The sequence below is a fragment of the Magallana gigas genome, chromosome 1, assembly GCF_963853765.1.
Source record: "Magallana gigas chromosome 1, xbMagGiga1.1, whole genome shotgun sequence".
NCBI lineage: Eukaryota > Metazoa > Mollusca > Bivalvia > Ostreida > Ostreidae > Magallana > Magallana gigas.
In genome coordinates, this window is record NC_088853.1 from 36,049,805 (window position 1) to 36,075,530 (window position 25,726).

General features: G+C 33.5%; 1 protein-coding gene across 1 annotated transcript in view; it reads right to left on the bottom strand.

Moving 5' to 3' along the window:
* Positions 1 to 555: 555 nt before the first annotated feature.
* LOC136270101 (uncharacterized) overlaps positions 556 to 25,726 on the bottom strand; it is a 34,592-nt gene continuing 9,421 nt past the window's right edge. The window contains exons 3-4 of the mRNA XM_066066573.1: positions 3,121 to 3,395; positions 556 to 2,991 (exon numbers count right to left, since the gene is read on the bottom strand). Of these exons, the coding sequence (XP_065922645.1) occupies positions 2,161 to 2,991; positions 3,121 to 3,395 (1,106 nt within the window). The 3' untranslated portion in view covers positions 556 to 2,160. The remainder of the gene's footprint in view (positions 2,992 to 3,120; positions 3,396 to 25,726) is intronic.

A 25,726-nucleotide genomic window follows, 5' to 3' on the forward strand; every position in this document is an offset into this window, starting at 1 on the left:
CAAGCTGCATCAGATACAAAAAATCATCCTGTGTGACCCCCTCTCTCTCTCTCTCTCTCTCTCTCTCTCTCTCTCTCTCTCTCTCTCTCTCTCTCGTCACATGAAACAAAATTAAGTACAAAAAAGAAATTGTTCGTTGGCTTGCACAACGGAATTAATACAGTGTCTGGACCTCAGCACAAACCATCGCGGCTTACATGACTTGGATTTTGGAAATAATAGATAAATTCGGTGTAATGTATGCTGAAACATTGTTTTTCAAGGAAATGTATTTATAAATACCTCGAAAAAAGCCAGATTTTAAATAATACGAGCAATTTAGATATTTTTGGTAGTCGTTTGTATTCTTACACCAGAGTTCAATATTGTCTCGTTCAATCAGACTATCGGCTGTCTCCTCAAATCTCCGACAAGCAGATAGTCTCTCTTGGGAGTCGGCGTTTAACAGAAACAGCCGATTGTCTAGTTGAGCAAGACTAGTGTTCAACATTGCTTGGATCCAGAATTGTAAACAAGTTTTAGAAATTTCGATTACTGATTCATAGGTGATATGTGACCACGCTCGGATGTCTGGTACATAACTAGGCGATGATGCACGTTCATTTGGGGAATTAAGCTCAATGGGATTAAGTAAATTAAGAATACACAAAGTCCAAATGGCAGGATATGAGAAATGTTTATTAAAGATTGAATGTTAAATATTACAATCTACACACGCAGGTAACAACATTAATGGGCAAGTATTGTTCCTAACTGTAATTTAGAGGAAGGGGCCTAAACAGATGAATTAGAAATTTGTCTCCTAACACTCTACATGATTTCTTAGCTTCGCCCTACATCCTTTCAGTCCGAAGTCTCAAAGCTAACTCTCTTCTAAAAGAACTAATGTACAAAAATTAATTTCTCTATGAATTGCCTAAGGTAAAGTTGTCACTTAAGGCTAATCAGATAATTAAGTTATCAGTGTCATCCCTTTGATGTGAAGAAGTCAAAGTGGTTTTGTTTACCCTAACTAATACCTATGAGTGCCCAGTGCCATGAGCAGTATCACATACAATAAAGATTAACAATTACTGTGAAATCACTAAATATTCTAGGGGATTAGGAAGTAAACAACAGCTTGGACAACCTTTAGAAATAAATAATAAGGAATGCTTTAGATGTCAAAAAGGAATTGCTAAGTATGGGAACATATAAGATAAGAATAAAGTAAAATAAAGTAGGCTATGAAAATATATGCTAAAAGTTACCATAAGTGAAATGTAAGTCATTTCACTGGTGACAAACTGAATTGATTCTACTTTTAAAATGTACACAACATCATCCATATTGGGTTTTCTAGAAATTCTTGTCGGAAAGCTCGGAAATTCATATTATAAAAAAGTGCGTGATTCAAATACAGATTAGAAACTACTTTCCATGCAAAATAACATATCGTTGATTTTAAAATTCATAATAATCGATAAAATCAACTCCCGTAAGTACTTCAGTACTTTGATTTCGCAGATCAATAGAACGAATATCAGATATGTGCATATAAATTGTATTTTGATTTTTGAAAATAAATGAAACAAACAGCACCTGTTGCATTTAGTCATTGTTAATGTCTGAAATTACACACAATTTAATCCGTTGATTTTTATTTATTTATGCAAAAAACGGTCTGTTAATGAGATTTGTTTGCAAAAATTAAATATCCTTAAGTAACCCCCGTTTGCTGTCACACTTACATTTTTCCTCTTGTTTTCATACCCGCACTTTCTAAAGATATTGGATATATATTGTTGCTATTCTAAAATTTCATTCAATAGATCACTTTTAAGAAAATAAAGTGTTAATCGTCTTTTTTCAAAATCAATTGAAAAATTACAGTGGTTATTGTTAAATACCAATTTTTGATTATTTAGGGGGTGAGTTGGACCTCAGAATTAAATAGATATTGAAATGCAAATTCATGTATTGTTGGAATTAATGATTTTTCCTCAACAGTTTTTTTTCAATGTCCAACAAGTATTGATAAGTCTTACGTATTAAATTATCAGCATGCGGTTATATTATACAAATGTTTACGAAAATGATTTTTATCATTGTTAAGGTTTATTTAAAAAAAAAATGAAAATGTTATTCATAAAAAAGAATTTGAAAAAAATCATACATTGTTTAGTCAGTATAAGCTATACGTCTTCTGTACTCTTCGAGATCCTCAACAACATTTTTTAAATTGTCCGATGTCTCATGGAAGATTGTCCAGAGATGTGACGACAACTTCTTAAAAATTTGAACTCTTGAAATCTCATCGGAGATTTCCATGGCAATTTTTTCCCGCCAACGTCTAGAATTGACATCTTGACCAAAAACCAATGAGACCAAACCAGTAACCGCTCCTGCAATAGGATTTAAAAGTGATGCAATCAAAACAAGCAACATCCCGGATATATGATGGATTGCAAGTGAAACTGTGGCAAGTTCAAATTTGCTTTGGAGTTCCAAGTTAATATGTCTTGTTATTTCGACACACAGTTCGGACCGTAAACGTTCTTTTATCGATTCAATAGTTTTCTGCTTTATTTCGCCTTTGATTCTGTTTAAAGTTAAGAAAAACCGAACGAAGTAAGGATCATCATTTGCGGTTCCTACTCCATCAATATAAGTATTACAACACATCTCTTTAATTCGTTCCTCTGTTAAGGCGCGATATGTAGATTTTTTAACGATATCATCAATAGTGTCTAAAGGGATACTCGCTCTTACTGACTCAACATATTGCTGACACAATTTGATACTTTGAAGTGCACTTATTTTAGCGATTCCAGAGTACTGCTCAGACTCATGATGTAGATGAAACTTTCCAGAGTCAATGTATTTTTGGTATTTTTGGTAAACTTTTTCCTTTGTCTTAGAAACGTTTTGCCAAATTCCTTCGATCAGGATTACTTTAACAAGGTCTTCTTCCTGTTTCTCCTCCAAAAAAGCAGCCCAATATTCGGGATCCTACAATACAATATTAATACAAAAATAACTTTTAAATAAATAAAACTTAAAAAAAAAAAACTTTAAATTTATTTTAAAATTAATTTTACACCATGTTATTATTGTACACCATTTTTGTTTTAGAATTACCTTTTCGTAAATAAACACTTCGTTGTCTTCATTCATTACAATAACTTCATAGACCATCACTGTTCCAGGGTTTTGTTTTTTATTTTTTTCGTCAAAGTTTTTACAAAGTACAACCCTCCTCGCAAGAGATCTAACTTTGTTAACGCACTCATTTAAAAGCGACTCATCAAGAAGCGTTTTAACAATGGATTCTCTGGAAGAATTTGGAACCACAATCTTGAATGATTCCAACAAAACTCGAAGATTGCCTAATTCAATATCTTCTGTCCATGTATCTGAAAAAAAATACCACATTTACGTTTTATTAACATCACCATGTGTAAGCACCTTTTGAAATTTTATTTACAGTTAAGTTTGACCTTTTTATTAATTTTCAGTAAGTAAAATCGGAATGGTGTAGAACATTTTTTTTACTGTTTTTCTTCTATAATACATTATTACTGTAATTTCTGAAATTAAAACTATACACGCTATAATTTGCTTCATATCGGAATGACATTAATAACATTTGTTTTGCTTTACTTATAAAGTTATCTTGATTCTGTTAATGAGATGTACAATACTGAATTCCAGCTTGTTACAAAGATATATTTTTTTCCCTGCAATGTGTTCGATGAATATAAAAAGAGGAGGGGCGAAACAGACCTTATTGCGTATGTCAGTGGAGAATAAGCTCGCCGTTATTGTTTGTTAAATTACATATCTGCCAAAATTTCGTATACGCTAAGCAGTTTTTTTTTATGCTTCTTGATACAAACGACCCGTGTTTATTTTGACAATTGTTATTATTTTGGCAGTGAAGCATTGGCTGAAATATCTGGTTTCAGCGCTGCGGAAACCATTTCAAAACTTTGCAGAAACTTAAGGTTATCTTAAATTTCCGATAGGTTTCAGCATGGAAAATTCAAGTTTTAATAAGTTTCTGCAGTGTTGACCCCTAGGCTGTCCATGAATCCAAACGGTTTTTTGCAGCGGTAACTAATCGAAACCTGAAATTTCTGCATAGTTTTTACCTCCATATACGGTTTGAATATTAAAGTTTATAAAAGGTATCCACATTTAAAACTCACTGAAAGGTTTTGCATAGTTTTAACCTCAGAATTTGTTTTTGCCTTGTTTCGTTTTCCCTATTTTTCAAGTTCAGCTCTTGTTTTTCTTCGCATTCTTTTTGGGAGTTGATTTTAAACAACTCTCACATGCAGTTACTCTGGCAAACCGAAAGTAAAACGTGTTTGGACCCAAGCACAAATCATCACCGCTGACAAGACTAAAACTTGAAAATAATAGAAAAAAAATCGATGTAATGTATGTTAAAGCATTGTTTTTGTAAGGAAACTTATCTATAAACACTTTGAAAATAGTCAAATTTTATATACTATGAAAAATTTATATATTTTTCGTCTCATGTATTCCTACGCTCGGCTGTCTCCGTAAATCTGCGACAATCAGAGAGGGGACTCTTTTGCTTGTCAAATATCAACGGAGACAGTCGAGCGTCTAGGTAAACGAGACTACATTAACTCCGGACACGTGTTAAAAACAGGTGTTTCCCATGTTGATATTGGAATCTTCTGGTCTGGTTTAACGAGACTAGAGTTCGATATCAATAGTGCTTGGATCCATACAATTTTTAGAATTGTTTTGATAACTAATACATACTAGTAGTAGAAATTTATCTTTAAATACTACACAACATGATTCATATGGGGTTTCTCGAAATTATTGTCGGAAAAGGCTAAAAATTTATATTATAAAAAAGTGCGTAACTCAAATACAAACGAGAAACTAATTGCCATGCAAGATAAATTGATTTTATAATAATTGATTATCGATAAAATCAACTCCCGTCAGTACTTCAGTACTTTGATTTACATTCATTTCATGCATATCTTTTACATTTTAATGCTGTGCTAAAGTATGCGATTTTAATGATATAGTATTATATTTCAATGCAATGCTATGAGATTTGTGTGCTATTCTGTGAGAAATTGACATGAAATGGCTTAATGATATGGTATGCTATCCTATGCTATGGTATGATATGGGATTTGAACAAAATTTGAACAAAAGCGCCTCTATACACAGAAGAGTTCCACACATTAGGAAGTTAAATGATAAAAAGCCAAAATTAACAACTAATTTGCAATGTTTGAAATTCTTTCAAATAAAACCATTTAAAATCCAGTTCAAATTACGTTTTATGCTATGCTATGGTATGCTCTGGTATGATATGACGAATGAGTTTCTATGAAATGGTATGCTATGGTATGAGATTCCAATGCTATGCAATGAGATTTTTATGCTAATGTATAAGATTTTAATGCTATGCTATGGTGTATGTTGTAAAAAATATGTCTTATCAGACTATGTTATTCTTCCTCTGACTTCTTTGGTGGCTTATATCTCAAAAACTATTCAACCGATTTCCACGAAGTTTTCAGAACTTGTTTGGTATCGTTGATACGCGAGGTTTTTAAACAAAAGTTTCAGGTATGATAGAGCATGATTTGCGCTACAATTTATAAAATTTTCAAATGATGACGTAACTTCCGGTTTCAGATATTGACGATTTTGCAAATTTTTAACGGTCATTTTGTGTACTGAACTTTTAAAACTAAACTAAACACCCGTTCAGGAAATCTTAACATTAAAAAACCTTAACTTGAGAGGAATTTTATGTAAAAATGTACATAAGTTAAGGAACGCACTGCCTTCTATATGTTTTAATTTTGGTATATGAATTTACCAACGCAGATTAAAGTCAGCTTTATTGACCACGACAGCTAGTACAGGCAATATAATCACGAGAGCAGATCCATCTATGACTGTGTTGTTAAACTCTTAATTCAAATCACACGAAATGCAGTACAATAAAAAGACCGTGAGAGGCCACAGTCTCTCTGGGTAAATCAAAGTACTGAGAGTACTGAAAGGCGGGGTCTTGAAAGTTTGAATTTGTAATTGTTCACGTTTTCATCCATTATGTTCCAAAAATTATGAGTTTGAATTAGTTGTTTCAATCTACTTGTAGTATGCTAAAGTTCGGCTTCTTGCAATCGCCTGATACTTTGTCATAATTTTGCTAAATCCCGACCGGGACTGTTCTTCATAAATGTAGAAAATTGACACAACGGTATATTAAGTGAAATAAGACCCCAAGAAAAATTTAAATCAAAGGCCGGAACGGACATTTTCTTTTATATAGAATGATATCAATAATTTGAATTTCTGGGCTGCGTTTTACAAAAGAACTTACGACTTAAGACCAAATTAATAAATGCTAATTAATCGCCAACTAATCATTAATTTATCTTATGGCTGGAAAATATAAATATGGGAATTGAAATATTTGTAAACAAATGATTTTATGTCAATTTAGTTCTTTAAAGATCATTTTTCACTTTGTCAAAAGTTCTTTTATAAAATGCAGCCCTGCACTGTACTAATAGTCGTATATCAAAAAAATATTAGAATAAAAAAAGGAAATGAATTACGTTTTGTACTGTTTCAAAAACAATATCAGTATATTTGGTTATAGAATAGGTAGTGATGCGTTTATAATACAATAACTCATCATGGCTACAAAAATCGAAGAAATTTGAAAGTTCCAAAAGAAATCTTTTTTCTTTCTGCTTTAAAAAGTCTTTGCACAATTTTCACAGGCTCATAATTTGAATAGTTTAACAGTGTGTCCCTAATTATAATAATAAAACATACTTTTATTTATTTCAATTCCCGTTTGAAACAAGATTACCTATGCTATGGTTGTTTACAAACAAATCCACAACACGTGCTATCTAAAATGCTCATCCAAACCAACTGCATTATCTCTAAAATCTCTAGATAAGTTTATCGCTTACAATTATTTTGGAGACCATGCCCGATAACAAATAAATTTACATATCAAATTTTATTTCTATCGGGCACGGTCTCCAATCAAAATATAAGCGATAAACTTCAATAATATTTTAGTGAATGTTTACATTGCACCTTATTGTATTCATCCGCCATTTCTGGATTAAGCAAATCTATACTAATGCAATGAGTTGTCAATAACCAGGGAGGCTAAGTTGGATGTTTTGTACACAATTGATTTGAATAAAAGGAATACAAATCTTGTAATATGCTTAATACTTCAAGGAACTTATTTTTTATGCGTATTAAAAAAGTGGTGCAGAGCATGAATTTTTGGACGATTGCCAATCGAGACTATCGCTAGAAGGCTGCCGAGCATTAGCTCGACGCCTTAAAAAACTACAACTAACCGGGAAAATCAAAACAACTATATTTAGGTATATAATTGAAATCGTTATAATTATTTTTTTTGTGATCAACGGGAAAATATATAAGTCGGACGGCATCTGTTATACAAGGTTTATGGAAACTCCGAAAACTCTCAAACTGTTGAATTACCGAACAAAATTAACATTTATATACCGATAACAAACACAGGCATCTAACGTTAGAAATATTTTTTACAATAAGATTATTCCAAGTATATGGTGGCATATCTCTGCTCCCTGTATGCAAGTTATTTTTCTCTTAATTATGTTGACATGCAAAATAAATATGTTGACATGCAAGATAGTTATGTTAACATGCAACATAACTATGTTGACAAGCAAGAAATCTGCAATCAAATAAGAGTTATAAAAAATCTCAAATATCGCAAACATGTGACATCCAAGAGGCTAGATACGCTACCTATTGATGTCAACATGCAACTTATTTATGTTAACATGCAACTTCTTAATGTCGACATGCAACTTCTTTATGTCGACATGCAACTTAGTTATGTTAACATGCAAGATAAATATGTTGACATGCAACTTATTTATGTTAACATGCAACTTCTTAATGTCGACATGCAACTTCTTTATGTCGACATGCAACTTAGTTATGTTAACATGCAAGATAAATATGTTGACATGCAACTTATTTATGTTAACATGCAGCATCTTGACTTATAAGTTGCATATGCATGTCAACATATTTATCTCGCATGTAAACATAACTAAGTTGGATGTCAACATATTCATCTCGCATATCAACATACGTAAGTTGCATGTTAACATATCTAAGTTGCATGTCGACATAGATAAGTTGCATGTTGACATAAATAAGTTGCATGTCAGCATATCTATCTTGCATGTTAACATAAATAAGTTGCATGTTGACATAAAAAGGTAGCATCTAGCATCTTGGATGTCACCGGTAGGCGATATTTGAGATATTTTTAGATTTTGTATAAATCTAATCAGATTGCAATTTTCTTGCATGTCAACATAGTTATGTTGCATGTTGACATAATTATCTTGCATGTCAACATATTTATCTTGCATGTCGGACATATTTGAAAGAAAAAAAAAGTGCACACAAGGGGCAGAGATATGCCACCATATATAACAGATACCGTCCGACTTATAGATTTTCCTTTTGATCACAAAATAAACAAGAGGAAAGCTGTCAATGTGACAGCAAACCGGGTTTTCTTTTGTGTGAACAGCATTTGCTAGAACGACAGACACACAAGGGTAAAACAGTATCATTCCTCTCCTTCGGGGGGGGGGGGGGGGGCTTTAGTTTGTGAGATCATGACCTTTAACCTAGTTTTGTTTTTTAAAGCAGGACACCTAAAGATGCTGTATTGCAAGTGCCATACCCCTTAGATGGAACTGTTTGGGTTCTCAACACATGCATGCCTTTGAACACTCTAGTTCCATATTCATATTAAAAAGGAAAGATTTTATGTTCTTATTTTATCATTTATTGCACATACCTACATACCTTAAATAAAGAGGTACTGTAATTTGTGGTCACTCCAATAGCATTCTAACAGTCCATATTCATAATTTTGGTGCTTAGTAATATAAGAGTGATCAATGCAGGAATGGTAGTCTGTTGTCTCCCGAGAGTGAACTGATTCAAGCTGAAGATTATTTGTAGTAGAAAGGAGTTTTTTAAGCTGCAGTGTTTGTTTCAACTGGTCAATATTGAAGTCACCAATCAAAACATTGGTGTTCACAGGTGAGATTATAGAGTTAAGTTTTTCACATATGGTGTCAATATTAGCAGTTGGATGGCAATACACACATGTAATTACCAAAGGTTTATCGGAATTCTGTAGAGTAATCTTTATTCCTTCCATTCCCTTTGCCTGAATGAACTGATAATTGTCAATAGATTTGTCATTTTTTATGTAGACAAATATTCCACAATGTGGTCTATGAGGAGTTTGTTGATTGGAATAGAATGAAATCCCTGAAGTCTGTAATATTCCAAAGGATCACAGCGCTGAGCCCATGTCTCCAGTATAAAGATGAAATCTATTTGTTGGAGGCGAGCATCATTTCTGTACTCATCAATATGTTTGTGAAGTGATCTAGCATTGTGGCACACAACTAAGATGTTTGACTTTGTGGAAGGCAAGTGCTTATAAACTATTTGACAATCACTTCGGAGTCTGGATATTTCAGCGCTTACTGTCTTGTCAATAGTAATTTTCTTGTGATCAAAATCTAAAAGATGGAGTCCTTGCAAAGATGTAACTCGACTCAAAGCTACATAAAACATGTGGCTTTGGATACGCCCCTTAAATGATATAACTGCATTTGACAGAGAAATTCCTTGACATTTGTGAACAGTAGATGCTGCTGCAGGTTTTAATGGAAACTGTTTTCTCATAACATGTACAGTTTTAAACTTTCCAACTTGAAACTGTCTGGTAAGGAAATGAACCGGCGTCCAAGTAGGGTTAATGTTGCTTTTATAAAGGTGTCTGTATTCCTTTCTGGCATCTGATCCAATGTCTTCTTGGTCAGAGAATAAAACCCAGAGCAGTATGGGTTTATTGTTAGAAAGCTCCGCATGCATGAGTTAGCAAGATGCTCCATTTGTTAAACCATCTTTTATGTCCACATTTTGTATCATCATGTAATGAGCACTAACTTTAAGTTGCAATTCTGTCAGCAAATTCTGGGTTTTTTGTGGAGGTTGACTTTTAGCAATTTCCAATACAGTAGATTTGACATTTGCAGAGGCTTCTCCCAAAGTGTAATCTGATGCTTTGGAAATATACATTGGGCCGTCTATGTTCGCCAAGGCCGTTTCATTGTGTTGATCTACAAGTGCATTCGAACTATACAAATGAATGAACTTGCTCAGATCTAAAAGTTCTGAAGGATTTACAAGTCTTGAAAGTAGTGTTTGTATATCAGCATCATTTTGTTCTCCTTCCCTCACTCTGTTAAGTAAATGGGCAAATTCTGCATCATCTTTTTGCCGCATAACCGTTTTCAATTCAAAAAATTGGAGTTGGTCTGTCCAAAAATTAGGCATTAAAGGTCCATAGTCTGAAGAGCTACTGGTAAATATCCATTGGTCCAAAACTGGTCGTAACTGAAAAAAATCACCAACTAGAAGCAAGGAGATCCCACCAAATGCTTCTTTGGTACAAAATATTTCCTGTAGCCTATTATTGATGAAGTTAAACATATGGATCCCCACCATTGAAATTTCATCAACTATGAGCAGTCTGAGTTTTATAAAGCGACATCTGAGCGTGTTCAGTGTGCTATGATCAAGAGGCATGTAGGTTTTCAAGGAATGACTTGCTGGAATACTGTTGCTTAAGCTGAATGAATGGGATCCTCAGAGCTACACATCTCTCTTCTGTCTGAGTTGGATTTAATTCAGTTAAATTATCTGGTAACTCTTCATACTTGAATCCGTTGCAGAAAGCCATTGGTGGGATTTTTTTCTCCATAATGTATTTATAGCATGTCTTGCAAATCCATTCACTATTACCTACACTTTTTGTTTCTGTAAGAGTCTGATTCAGAAATTGCTCAGGGATGCCTTTCTTCAAATATGCAGGTATTGTTACTAAGTAAATACTATGCTGGTAAAATGTTTGCTTACAACACGAACAAACATAGTCATCGCCTCGTTTTAATAGGTCACGAAATATTTGTATCTGAGTTTCAATATTATTCTGCTTTCTTCGCTTGGAGTATTTGCTGTGGATTGATTTGTTTTCTTTTCTTTTACTCTTATGCCTCCACTCTTTCCTTTTCTTATTTTCATTTTCTTTCACCTCATTAATCTTGCGTCTCTTGATTCGAGTCAAGTTTCTATTGGTGTTTTCCTGCTGTTTAACCTCAGGTATAGAGCGTCTTTTGGTTCGAGTCAAGTTTCTATTGGTGTTTTCCTGTAGTTTAATCTCAGGTATAGAACGTCTTTTGGCTCGAGTCAAGTTTCTATTGGTGTTTTCCTGTAGTTTAATCTCAGGTATAGAACGTCTTTTGGCTCGAGTCAAGCTTCTATTGGTGTTTTCCTGTAGTTTAATCTCAGGTATAGAACGTCTTTTGGCTCGGGTCAAGCTTCTATTGGTGTTTTCCTGTAGTTTAACCTCAGGTATAGAGCGTCTTTTGGCTCGAGTCAAGTTTCTACTCATGTTTTCACATTCTGATAGTTCACCATTACTTCGCCTTTCTCTTCTTGAAATATTTCTTTTAAGGTTTTCATTGTGTCTATATTCTGGCATTTGTCTTCGTTTACGGCGGGAAATGTTGTTAAGCTGCTGCTTTGAAAGGTGTTCTTTTTTCTTTTTTTGTCTCTTTCTTTGATCATCAAAGTAGTTTGTAAGCCAATCATTAGAATCTTGATTTCTCTTTAGTTTTTCACTTTCTGACAGTTGTAACTTTTGCTTCTTTGGAAAACTTTCAAGTTCATTTGAAGAATGTGATAATTTGCGCTTTGTTTCATTATTAACTGTAGCAGTGTCTGTAGTATTTTTTTCTGGGTTTCTCTTTAGTTTTTTATTCTCTGACAATTCCTGAACCTTTTGTTTCTTTGGAAGAATTTCAGGCTCACTTGAATGGTGTGTTGATTTGCCTTTTCTTTTATCAATAACTGCAGCTCTGTCTGTAGTATTTTGTTTTGAGTTTCTGTTAGGTTGTACATTCTGTTTCTTTGCAAGATTTTTCAATTCAGGTGCTTCATCTTCCTTTGAAATTTCAGTCCTGTGAAGAAAAAAACACCCATACCTATGAGATACATGTATATATTAAGAAAATGACATTTGTCATTATTGTTGAGTTATTTCTTGTGTTGATGCAAACCAGATTCCGTAACACACTATGGATTTTATTCATTGGAGGCTGTAAAATGATTTTTTTTTCAGAATTAGTATTCATTACTATTTCCTTCATTATTGACACCTTTTCTCTCTCTGTCTTTCTTTCTCTTTCTGTCTATGCTAGTTCTAACTTTCTTTGGCATTGTATGAAATTATTCTTTCATCAATCTAAAACAATAAATTTATTGAATACATCAAAACATATAAAAGTGTTATGAACAATAGTGACAACCAAAAGACATGTTCATAATTTACACAGTAGAATTTTACTCTACTTTAATTAGATACAAGTGAAAAGAAAACACATAATTTGTGTAAATTTGGTTTATGACAATAAATGAACATGATAACTGAATGTGTATAATTTACACATGTTTTAAAGAACATAAAGATTAAGTAGATGAACAGTCAATGACAGCTTTTGAATATTACTGTCATTTTTTTTCAATGTTTTTTTTTTTTCCGAGGCTCCTATTTCTTTTCTTCATCAGTAGGGACAAACGTTTTCTCCATATCAGAATCAGAAATCTTTTGCTTCTTGGCTGGAGTATCTTCCTGTGAGGAAGGTAGAAGTTCCTGCGAGGAGGGTAGAAGTTCCTGTGAGGAGGGTAGACTGTTAAAGGATTCATCTGTCACTTCTGCCTCATAGTCATCAACCTTTCTTTTAAGCTTAAAATTCTCCTTTTTCAACCTTGCCAGCTCCAGCTTTCCATCTCTAGCCAATTTTTGCAGTTTTAGAAAATTGTTCTTTGCTTGTCTTTCCATGAGTTGAAATTAGTTCTGCCATCTGTAAAATTTCATCCAGGGTCTTTTTCACCATATCATCTTGCTGTTTTTGTAATTTTGCATTGATCAAGCAACCTTTTATTTGATAAGTTTTGGCAACAATATTCTCCGCCACATTAATTATGGCTGTTACATTTTTTTCCATCATGAATCTGCAAAGAAAACCTAAATTGAAGAAGAGATTCTTAGGTGACAGTGTTTCAAAAGCAAAGAGATACCAACTACATGTGATTTCACATACGGTACTTTGGAATCTTTTTTTAACATGTGGGTCAATGTTCGTAAGTAGCCAACATTTTTCTGGTAAGGAGGTAATTTCGTTGGTGGCAAGTTTGGGGTAATCTAAATGATTATTAAACTAATGCTTGTATATATGTTTGTGAGGATGTAAATTCATGGGCAAGGGATTCCCACAAAAGCCCCAAACATTGGTCCCCTAATAATAGTGTTGATTCTAAAGTAATTATAAGTGCAGCAGAGTATACTTAATATGCTAGTCAAAATTAAAAGAATCTTTACTATTTTGTATTAGCTCTTCAGAGAATTATCAAATTTTCAAAAAATTAGCTGTAAGCATTGAAGGTCAAAGATTCTCTCAATTTCTCCTTTTTAACTCACTTTATCATACATATATATATATATATATATATATATATATATATATATATATATATATATATATATATATATATATATATATATATATATATATATATATATTAAACACATAATTATATAAACACATACAAACACACATACAACACAAAAGTGCATGGTTATTTTAGCCATCTACTCACTAACTAATGTGCCATTAAAAGCAACAACAAAAAAGAGGTCACTACTATTATATTAAATTATAGATATGCATTGATAATTTACAAGAATGAGCATGGAGACTTGGTGAGTAAATGTTACCGCCACCACCACTGGGAGGATCTTTTGATGCAGTTTAGGAATTGTGAAATTTTGACTACATAAAAAGATATAACCATGCAGTGTCATGCGTAGCAATGAAAATGCAATACTTGTTTTTATAGTTATATTGTTTCTGTAAAAAATATTTAATATAAATATGCAATAATTTCCTTTTCAACATGTTCAATGGTTAAAATGCAGACAATAATTTAAATCAATGACACTCTATGCTAAGCATCACACTAATGTTAGCAAAACTTGAGACTGGGAAAAAATGGAATTACTTAACCTTACTAATGCTAATCACTTTGTTAAATTACATTGCTATCAAATCCAAGCTGAAATTTTTAGTGTAAATTCAAATGCATGTATTGAGTAATTATAAAAAAAAACAGACTCAAATTTTACTTGGTGGCATTTGAAGTTCTGATAATTTATATCACTACTGAATTCAAAATCCACTGATATTCCCAAAAATTGACTGACATTGTCTGACATCCACTGTACATTGACTGTACCTCACTGTACATTTCACTGACTTCCACTGTACCCCTCTGTACCCCACTGTACATTTCTACTGAACAACACTGTATCCCACTGTACACCACTGTACAGTCCTACTGACTTCCACTGTACCCCACTGTACGCCACTGTACAGGGCACTGACCAGCACTGTACCCCACTGTACGCCACTGTACCGGGCACTGACCATCACTGTGCCCCACTGTACTATTAATTTGAGAAAAAATCGGATTTTTAAATCTTCAGGATATTTTTTTTCTTCAATATTTATTTTTATTATGCTGTATATAGCATTCACATTATGCATAGATACAAACTGACAGAAGAATGCAACAGGTCGTTAAATCTATTTAGTATGTTTTATCAATTAACGCGTCTATTGTTATTGAATGTTACGGTCACAAAATTATGATAATACCCATAGCTATCAGGTGAAAGTTCTGAATTTTACACGTTGAATCTGATTATCAAAAAAGTGAATGTCAATATGTTTATTCTGCCAGTCAATGGAAAATACCCCCCCCCCCCCCGCCAACCAGCAAGGTACATTATCATTCATTATTGATGATATACGACAAGCCCTTGTTTAAATGATCGGGTTCCTAATTCTCTGTGTCTCATGAGTCGCTTTAACCCACTGAAAAACAGTCAATTAAACACTGAATCCACAAAATATATTCATGCTTGTTCGTGTACACATGTCCGTGTATCATGACTGCGCGCTTGACTACACAGGTACATTTTGAAGAAAGCGGGCGAGTTTCGAGCTCATATGTTGATTTCTTTTGATTAAAATTATATTTAAAATTGCATTGCAAATGTTGGGTTTTAATTTTGCAAAATAACATATAATGCAGAATGCATTTTAAATTTTAAACAGAGAGAGAGAGAGAGAGAGAGAGAGAGAGAGAGAGAGAGAGAGAGAGAGATTAATCAGAAATCGATTAGGGTAAGAAATTGATTGTCTATTAATTGCAAAACCCCTTGCATGTATATCACTTTCTGACTATTGTATTGGTATCATATGTAGTCGTAGAAAAGTTCATTATAAAATCTATGCTGGAACTGGTGGTTGTGATGCCGTAGGGGAATTTTAAGGTGCTTATTCCTTTCTGACCCCGGGCCTCAATTTTTAGCACTAGTAAATTCATGAGAGAGAGAGAGAGAGAGAGAGAGAGAGAGAGAGAGAGAGAGAGAGAGAGAGAGAGAGATATTAATCAGAAATCGATTGGGGTAAGAAATTGATTGTCTATTAATCTGCTTCTTTTACATACCGATTATTTTCTTAAGTCTCGAGTTTATCTCTGCCAACTAACTCCTGGGTTCAAAAAAAAAATCTGCAAACTTTAAGTCGAAAAATAAAATGTAGTACAGATAATACCCCCCCCCCCCCTTTTTTTCCTCATCCACTTGCAAATTAATACCCCTTGCAGTACTGTGCTATGTCGAAACGATTCATGTTAAGCATGAATATTATGTTAATAGAATTAATCTTTTATGCATTTTTGTTGATTTTTGACCTCGGTGTGGAATAACTATTAAATAGATATAATAAATCCCACTTTAGTAAGCATTACATGCAAGTAGACCTAATTGTAAGTAAATAAAAAAATCTTTTAAGACAGATTCTAAATAATTATGATCCTAAGGCACCCGGCAACCGTAATGGTTTTTTTTTATCAAAAGTGAAAATTCAGATTTTTGTTTTAACAGTGTATTTCCCCGACGTTTGCATCTATTTATACCTAGGCTACAGCACATATACACAGGTGGTCAGTTTTCACACCTCGACGCAGTCAGCCGGTCGTGTGTATAGTCTGCGCCTTTTTCTGTTTGTTCCGAGTTTTTCATTGTTCCATGACAGACAAAAGACTTTTATCTGTAGACATACACAAAGAAGGAGACAATACATGCATCGTCGATATTCAAAATTACTTTTTAGCGTTGACTTTCATTCATTAAGAATTTAAATGACAATCATTCAATAACGAACTTCAATTCAAATTATTTGAATCCATGGACATTATCCCGTAACTAGAAATCATTTTTATGCCAACATGTACAATTAGCCGCTGTCAACATAACTATACATGTTACCGGTGGTACTTTATTCAAATACTGAAATATTTGTACGTTAGCATGGAGAGAGAGAGAGAGAGAGAGAGAGAGAGAGAGAGAGAGAGAGAGAGAGAGAGAAATTATCTTGTTTGCTATGATACAATATACCAATATACTGGTTTCAGTAAAATAAAGATAAAAAAACGAAAAATCAATTTAAAGGCCGAACATTTTTACCGGGTGGTAAATCTCAGGTGAGGGGGGGGGGGCTTAATTTCTAGAGGTGTGAAAGCCCCCGGGGCTGGAAGTCTACCCGCATGCGGTCGTGAACGCTGATAATCACTATACACAGGAAGCAAATATTACACAAGATATAAATGATTAGTCAGAATTGGTCTTTGTTTGATTATCTTATTGTTCTAAAGACAACATGAAGCGATTACGTGTCGTCCGGATTTTCTCTAAGTGTGTAAAGCAAAAGTTGGTAAACTACATGTAATTCTGCTCCCCCCCCCCCAAATTTAACTCGGTACATTGTGTTTAGCAATCGACATTGATGAAGACGTTAATTTTAACAAATATAATTGTGTTAAAAAAACCACACAATCAGTTATAATGTTGAATGTAAAGGCAGCCATTATACGATGACAACTAATGGCGTTCGTTCTCAATGGAGTGACGTTTTCGTGCAACAAGTTCCAGCTGTCTGTATAACCAGTAAATACAGTTTTTATAGCTCATAAGTTTGTTTTAAAAAGAAAATTTTATACGCATGTTTTGGGATGCATGCTCATTCATCTTTGTGGAATTTATTAGGTCACAAACATTAAACATGATTCAAATATAAATTGCGTGTTTTCAATTACTGAATAATAAAAATATTTTTTTCATTTATCCGACCTGTACACAATTTACCTATTACGGAAGGAGAAAATAAATATGTTTGCCTATTAAATGAAATGTCGTTTATAATTGAAGAGATGCTACAATTAAAGTGTGATGCAGGGGGTGTTTATGCCTTCGTGACCTTGGTCCATAAACATTTGGGAAGATAGTTACAACATAAGAGAGAGAGAGAGAGAGAGAGAGAGAGAGAGAGAGAGAGAGAGAGAGAGGGCGATATATTTTTTTCTTATTAAAACTATGTAACTATATCATGGCAATATTCTTAGCCGTGCAAGAGAATGTACATGTAGATGTATGACATGTGGTGATAACGAACAGTGTTGAAATTCAAAAGTATATAATTTAAAGTACCGTAACAGAGTGAAATATTATTTGAACAGTGTACGTTTTCACCACATTCCATTTTTAATTTAACACTATACAATGTACTTATTTTGATATCAGCGACTGCTGGGGGAGAGGGGAGGATTTATAAATATTTAACATGTTAAAATCCGACTTGATTTAAATGATAAAAAACGCGTCTAAAATGATGAATATAAAGATAATTTTGTTTATTCATTAATGTTATATTTTTAAAAATACATATTTCAACTGGATTTAATACTCTCAAGATCACATATACCCCTATAAGGGAATTGCATAATATCTTGAACAAGGTATCAGACTGACAATTTACAAGATTGAATATTGCGACACTCACAACTTTTGATCTACTGAAAGTATGTATACTATACACAGACACTGACTCACTGATGTCCTGTGAAGTAAAACTTCAAAGACATTTTAAAGTCCAGACCAGTTGGTTATCTTCTCTCTTTTGAAAAAAAAAATCAGTATGCTGAGCAATATAGTGGATTTTTTTTTCTATAAATTGTAATACATTGTTTTAAATTCTCTGAATTTTAAAACTTTAATGTAACATGTAAACTAATACAATTTTTTGATAATATTGATAAAATTAAATTCATTGTAAAAAAAAAAAACCCAACTAAATATTTAGGTACTAAAACATTAGTATTGAAATATATATAAATACTTCCCCCTTTTAATTGGATGAGTTGCTTTATTTCGTATGATATTAACTGGATTCTGAGTTTTTAATACATGCACGGATCGGAGGATCGGGGGGGGGGGGGGGGGTCAGAAGATAATTCAATTTTATAAAACTTACATTGTACAACTATCCAAAATATGTCTAAGCTCCCCGAGAAATCGATGATATCCCTGCCTTTTCCCTGACCGCGCATGTAATTATATATGAACTAAAAGAAATAGAAGCCCATTTTCTCTCTTGTAAGCAATAGGAAAGAATCAAAACAAATCCATATTTTGGTCTCAAATAAAGTAAATATCCAATTCATTGTTCAAACATATCAATAACTTAAAAAAACAACATAGGTACAGTGGGTTACAGTGGTGTACAGTGTTTGTCAGTACCCTGTACAGTGGTGTACAGTGGGGTACAGTGCTGTTCAGTGCCCCGTACAGTGGTGTACAGTGAGGTACAGTGCTGGTCAGTGGGTAGGTACAGTGCTGTTCAGTGGAGTACAGTGGAGTACAGTGGCTCTGTACAGTGGGGTACAGTGGGATACAGTGTGGTACAGTGGCTCTGTACAGTGGGTGTACAGTGGATTTACAGTAGGGTACAGTGAATATACAGTGGATGTCAGACAATGTCAGTCAATTTTTGGGAATATCAGTGGATTTTGAATTCAGTAGTGTATGCATGGTGCAGAAAGCTGATGCATGCATGATATTAAATTCTACTCACCATAATACTGATGTGTTAATCACTTTTCAGAAAATTCTTCCTCTTCAGAAATTTCTTCTTTTCAACATCGAATATTTTATTTACCCAGATTGATATTTATCTATTATATTGTATTATATCTATTGTATTTTATTAAATTAATCATTACTGTTGAATTTAATGCAAACACGATCTGCACAACCTCAAAACAACCTCCTCGAAGACACGATCCAGCTTTAATTACCTTTTACTCTGATTTACAGACGTAATAAACATCTACATAATTAAATTACTCACACATCAAAATGTAGCGCAACGCTAAATACCATTTATACGTTTTGGTCATCTCCTGGGAAAATGCAGCAGCAGGACGCATGTCGAGCAGTTGAATTGATAGTCTTGATAATCAAGAAGCTTAGACCATCTTAGGCCAAGGCAAACGTTTAAATGGTCTCATGTGATAAACATTACTTGAGGCCGATCCCAACCAGAAATAATCGTAGACAAAATTTGGTTTCTTTTGTTTTCATATTTATCAAACTTTCAAAGCAAGACGAATATCACTATGCCTGTCTACACAAAATATCTTGATCTTAGAAACTGCAGGAGGAGTTATCAAGATTATTGAAGCACCAAGTGTGCAATATAATGAGGAAAAAGAAATATATTCAATGGCTGATATTTTTCTTCAATTTCACAAAAACAAACTACAAGTAATTTATACATATAACATATATGTACAATAAAACTACTCAAAACTCTATCTTGTATACTGTAGGAGGAGTTACCATACAATAGGGGTACTTTACATGCAATATTCTGCAAGAAAATGATTAAGTTCAACATCTGGTTTTTTTTTTTAATAAATAATCAGAAATCAAAATCAAAGCAATATGCACTCCTCCTATATATGTGCAATTAATCTGCAAAACAACAATTTCCTATCTTGAAAACTTTAAGAGGAGTTATCTGTACAATAGGGGTACCCTATATGCAATATTCTACAAGAAAATGACTAAGTTCAACAGCTAATATTTTTCTCATTAATTATCACAGATCAAAATCCTAGCAATATGCACACCTCCTATATATGTACAATTCATCTGCAAAACAACAACTTCCTATTTTGAAAACTGTAGGAGAAGTTATCCGTACAATAGGGGTACCCTTTATGCAATATTCTGCGAGAAAATGACTAAGTTCAACAGCTGGTATTTTTTTTTATAAACTATCATAAATAAAAATCCTAGCAATATGCACTCCTCCTATATATGTACAATTGATCTGCAAAACAACAACTTCCTATCTTGAAAACTGTAGGAGAAGTTATCCGTACAATGAGGGTACCCTATATGCAATATTTTGCCAAAAAATGACTAAGTTCAAAAGCTGGTATTTTTTCGATAAATTATCGGAAATCAAAATCCTAGCAATATGCACACCTCTGATATATGTACAATTGATCTGCAAAAGAACAATTTCCTATCTTGAAAACTGTAGGAGGAGTTATCCGTACAATGAGGGTACCCTTTTGGCAGCCGCCCGCCCGCCCGCCATTTTCACCATTTTAATAACCGGATTTTTCCGTTAGAAAACCCGGTTAATAAATATAACGATTTCAATAATATACCTAAATATAGTTGTTTTGATTTTCCCAGTTAGTTGTAGTTTTTAAAAAAATTTCTTGGGGTCTTATTTTACATATACCGTTGTGTCAATTTTCTACATTTATAAAGAACAGTCCCGGTCGGGATTTAGCAAAATTATGACAAAGTATCATGCAATTGCAAAAAGCCGAACTTTAGCATACTACATATAGATTGAAATAACTAACTAATTCAAACTAATAATTTTTGGAACATAATGGAGGAAAACAAGAATAATTACAAATTCATACTTTCAAGACCCCGCCTTTCAGTACTCTCAGTACTTTGATTTACCCAGAGAGACTGTGGCCGATCACGGTCTTTTCTTACACTGCCTTTCATGTGTTTTGGAATAAGAGTTTAACAACACAATCAGTTAAATAGTTTCATATCTATGGCCACGAATGCATAGTACACACTTGTCCTAGTTTATTCCTATAAAGTCATAGATGGATCTGCTCTCGTGATTATATTGCCTGTACTAGCTGTCGTGGTCAATAAAGCTGACTTTAATCTGCGTTGGTAAATTCTTATACCAAAATTAAAACATATAGAAGGCAGTGCGTTCCTTTAATTATGTACATGTTTACATAAAATTCCTCTCAAGTTAAGGTTTTTTAATGTTAAGATTTCCTGAACGGGTGTTTAGTTTAGTTTTAAAAGTTCAGAATCAACTCTAAAATACCATGTTTTACAACATACATGTATAATACAAGGCACAAAGTAATATAAAATTCATTCTAGATTCTAACAACAATGTCTTCTATACATTCAACTCAACCAGTTTTTTTCAAAATCCTAAGCTCTGCAATTGATATTTAATGTCAAGTTTCAGAAATAATTAATAAAACTAATAAATTAGAGTGTATCCACAACTCCCTAAAAAGCTCCCATTAAAACATGCGCGCGCATCAGGAAGCCAGGTTTTATCTGGCGGCCGCCAAATAATTATGTGGCGGCCGCCAGATAATTATGTGGCGGCCGCCAGAAAATTATATGGCGGCCGCCAGAAAATTATATGGCGGCCGCCAGAAAATTATGTGGCGGCCGCCAGATAATAAGTGGCGGCCGCCAAATAATTATCTGGCGGCCGCCAGATAAAATATTTTTCCTACCTGGCACTAACGGGCTTCCGTATTAATCCTATCGTATCGTGCGTGTATACTGTTCTATCTTGCGTTAATCCTATCCTAGCGTGAGTTAATCTTATCAGGATTATCGTTTAATTTAAAGTTTTCCCGTATATGCTATCGTGTTAATTGTTTTCAGCCATTTATAAGTAAATACAGTTATCTCAAAGCTACGAGTCTATCAGTGCGCCTTATACGGACATTTTTGAATAAAAATGTAAATTCCTATACAGCATTTTATCCTGATAGTAAATTTTCAATTCTTTCGATCAAATTAATCAGTAGTATATATAAATCATATCTGTAAGCGGTGAAAGTGAGAAATGATTGTAAACTATCGAAGTTCTTACGAACAAGGTAACATATTTACCTGTATATCAAATATATTTGATATCGGAGTGTGACTAAAATGGGTAGCGAAACCCGGGCCGGGCCGGAATATTCGAAACTGTTAACCGGGTTTTTGTTGATTTCTTTAAAAATACTCATTTTGTCTGCACGAAATGTGCAGGAATACTTTAAAACAACTTGATTTGTCTTCGCTGAAATTTTTATTATCACAGAATGAGTTTTTCAATATTAATTACACAATTTCATTTTTCAGGTGACTGAAATGGGTCATGTTGGTAGCGAGCCCGGGTTACACATCTTGGCGATATTAAGTGAATTGCATTGTTCAATGTGGAAACTTGTGTATTTTATCATTGCTATTTAAGTTTTAATACTTAAATTGTTCAATATTTCCGTAAAAAGATCATTTTGATAAAATTATGGCCAAATATTATAAACCCGGGACGGAACAAAACCGGACACGTTTACCCGGGACAAACCTTTTATTTCCGAAAAAGAGACGAGAGGATGTTAGCTATCACTCATGTGATATATTACCCAGTCCAAACCACGCGGAGGTATCCTCAATTGAATCTTCTCTCCCCATTTGAAATACAAAATATTAAGCTCTTAAACAGCAAATCACGATGAAAAGCCGTTCTAATTGTGTAAAATACAACGCCCTACCAGGGCCCATACTTGGTTTCTTTCTTAATCGATTCAATCTGTTTTACTGAAAATCAAACTACCTACCTATAAGCACTATGTATTATTTTGTATTTATTTTAAAAGTTTTCTTCTGTAATAAAATATGCAGGCCAGTAAATGTTGGTTTTCTGAATATATTTTCTTTTCCTAATTTAACTCATTTTTCATTTGATAATCTTCATTTTTTGGATCAATCAATAGTCACTGAAAGTCATTCCTCGTTTAATTGTAAACAATTTAAGTTGCGGTTTTAAAATTCAATATACGTTTAAAGACATATTTATTTTCGGCGCGTTGCTATTGTTTACGTTGACAATGTGTCCCACATCCACTTCAACTTGCGTGTCATTTGCGCCTCCTACACAGGAGAGTTCCTATCTCGAAACCGGCGTATTAAAAGCAATTTCAAAAAAAATATCCAATTGTTTTAGTTTCATTCTGTTAATTTATTCATACATTATAATGAATGTTATGTAATTATGTTACTTAAGTGACACTAAATCAGTTGATGCACTTCTCTGTGTGGGGTGGGGTGGGGGTTGTTATTGTTTTTTAGGCATTGATATAACTGTAAACAACTGTAAACGAACGGTTTTATTATTATTTAAACATTAATTTGGAAGAGTTATCAACTTATTACAAGATAGCAACTAATTGTAATATCAACACGAATTGTAAATATCGTTTGTAATTTTCAATGCAAGGTATAAGGTTGCATCACCCGTATTGATAACCTCTAAAACAAGGACAGTCGCGGGTGATAAACCACAACAGGGGTCAACAGAGGCTGGGAAAACGTCTTTTTAATTACATAAATTGGAGTGAATTTACACGATTTTAAACTCAGAATACATGGCGACTTCAAATTCTCTTTTGGAGGAACTTCCTGCAAAGTTACCGATTAAAAATTGATTATTTCAACAAAGTTTCCCTTTTTGACACTCAAATAGAAGTTAATAAACAAGGAAAACAGATGGAAAATGCACTTTATCAGAAAGAGCACAATTTATTTTGAAAATCATACGTTTACCTACATATCTCCATCAACGAAAATGTAGTCTGTTTATAATATATAAACTCGATAAAATGCAAAGCATTTTAATAAAACACATTGAATAATTGACTACTGCGACCCCACCGATTGATCAAAGAACATACCGAATTATCAATTGAATGAATTGTCTTTTAGCACGTTGTAAATGCATAAGATTTTATTATTTTTGCAATCAACTCCTTTTTTACCGAAGTCTATGTTTGATTTGATACGTACATGTACAAGCAATTAAAAAAGCATAATGGAATGAAAATCAAAACAAAGCTTAAACCACCGTCACAAGTGAAATTGATAACGTGTTGAAATACTGTAGACGTATTTTTTTCCACGGGGTCATAATTCCGCGGAATCACAATATTAATTTAATCCGCGGGTAAAAATTTACGCGGATTCTTTGAATGAAAAAAAAAATTATTTGAATAATTATTATTAAATTTAGTTCTGAGCGATTTTCATTACCTAGAATTTGTCCAACTTTGGTCTTAAATTGTAAGAACTATTCACAGTGAACAGTAATTATCGGTTGTGTACTGGTCGGTAGTCATTAGTTAGCGGTCAAGATGTTACGACGCTGGCTAAAATCGTCTTGTGATCTTTATTAACTGTCAATTTATGGGTTCAAATGTCGTTTAAATTATGAGTTGATCAGTTTTATCAATTAAAAGTCAGAGCACAAAGGGATCTAAAAATTGCAGTAAAAACGCGGGTCTTAGCGTGTAGTTAATTGGATCATTGAAAGACAGACCCGCTTGGGGCTATTTGTCGTCTGACACGTGCCGTTATCTGGAGCTGGGAAAAGTTTAAATTTCATGCAAGTGAATTTACCGAAAATTCAAATCTTTAGGAGATTAAATTATTTATTATGTGAATTTTCAATACAAATTTGTTTGACAGTTTTTCTAGATAAAAACCATATACATTAAGTACACGTATATGCAAGTGTTCTATAATGTAGTAACTTCCGATTATCCTTATTCATGTAATGCAATTTCAAAATTTCATTCCAAAATGCACTTTAAGTACACTGGGAAAAAATTCCGCGGAAAATTTGTGCCCGCGTTCATAGCGTAAATTAATACCACGCGGACAAAAGTACGTCTACAGTACTTCATTTAAATTTACTTCACAATATTGACAACATATATCTTTCATTTTCTATATACATGTATGATATTTTCATGTGAAATGTTGCACAACAAACATTGCTTTCCAGATTGAAAACATGCATTCAAACTGGCTGCTTCAAACAAAGAGATATTGTAGACTGGTCCTCTGACCTGTACAAAAATGTCGGCCGGTTTTCGGCTGGACTCAGGATGAACTTAGACGTATTCCGGCGGTTTAAATGTAACTATACTTAGGATTATCAAAGGCGTACATGGAAAACTCTTTTCATGTTAGACGGGTTCCATTTTATTCATAACCGGACCTAACATTACTCGTATTTTTAGCATCTAGCCGTTTTCTGTTAAAGTTAACCGTATTATTTTTTACTGCCCGTTTCCCCCTCAGACAATCATCAAATATTTTGCCTTACCAAGCAGTTTGGGAATTCTTTGAAAGTTATGATATAAAATACACGGCTAAAACTTGAAATTACCAAATCAACATGTGTTAAAGACGTACTACAGTTCTCTTTCAGTGTTAAAAATATCTAAA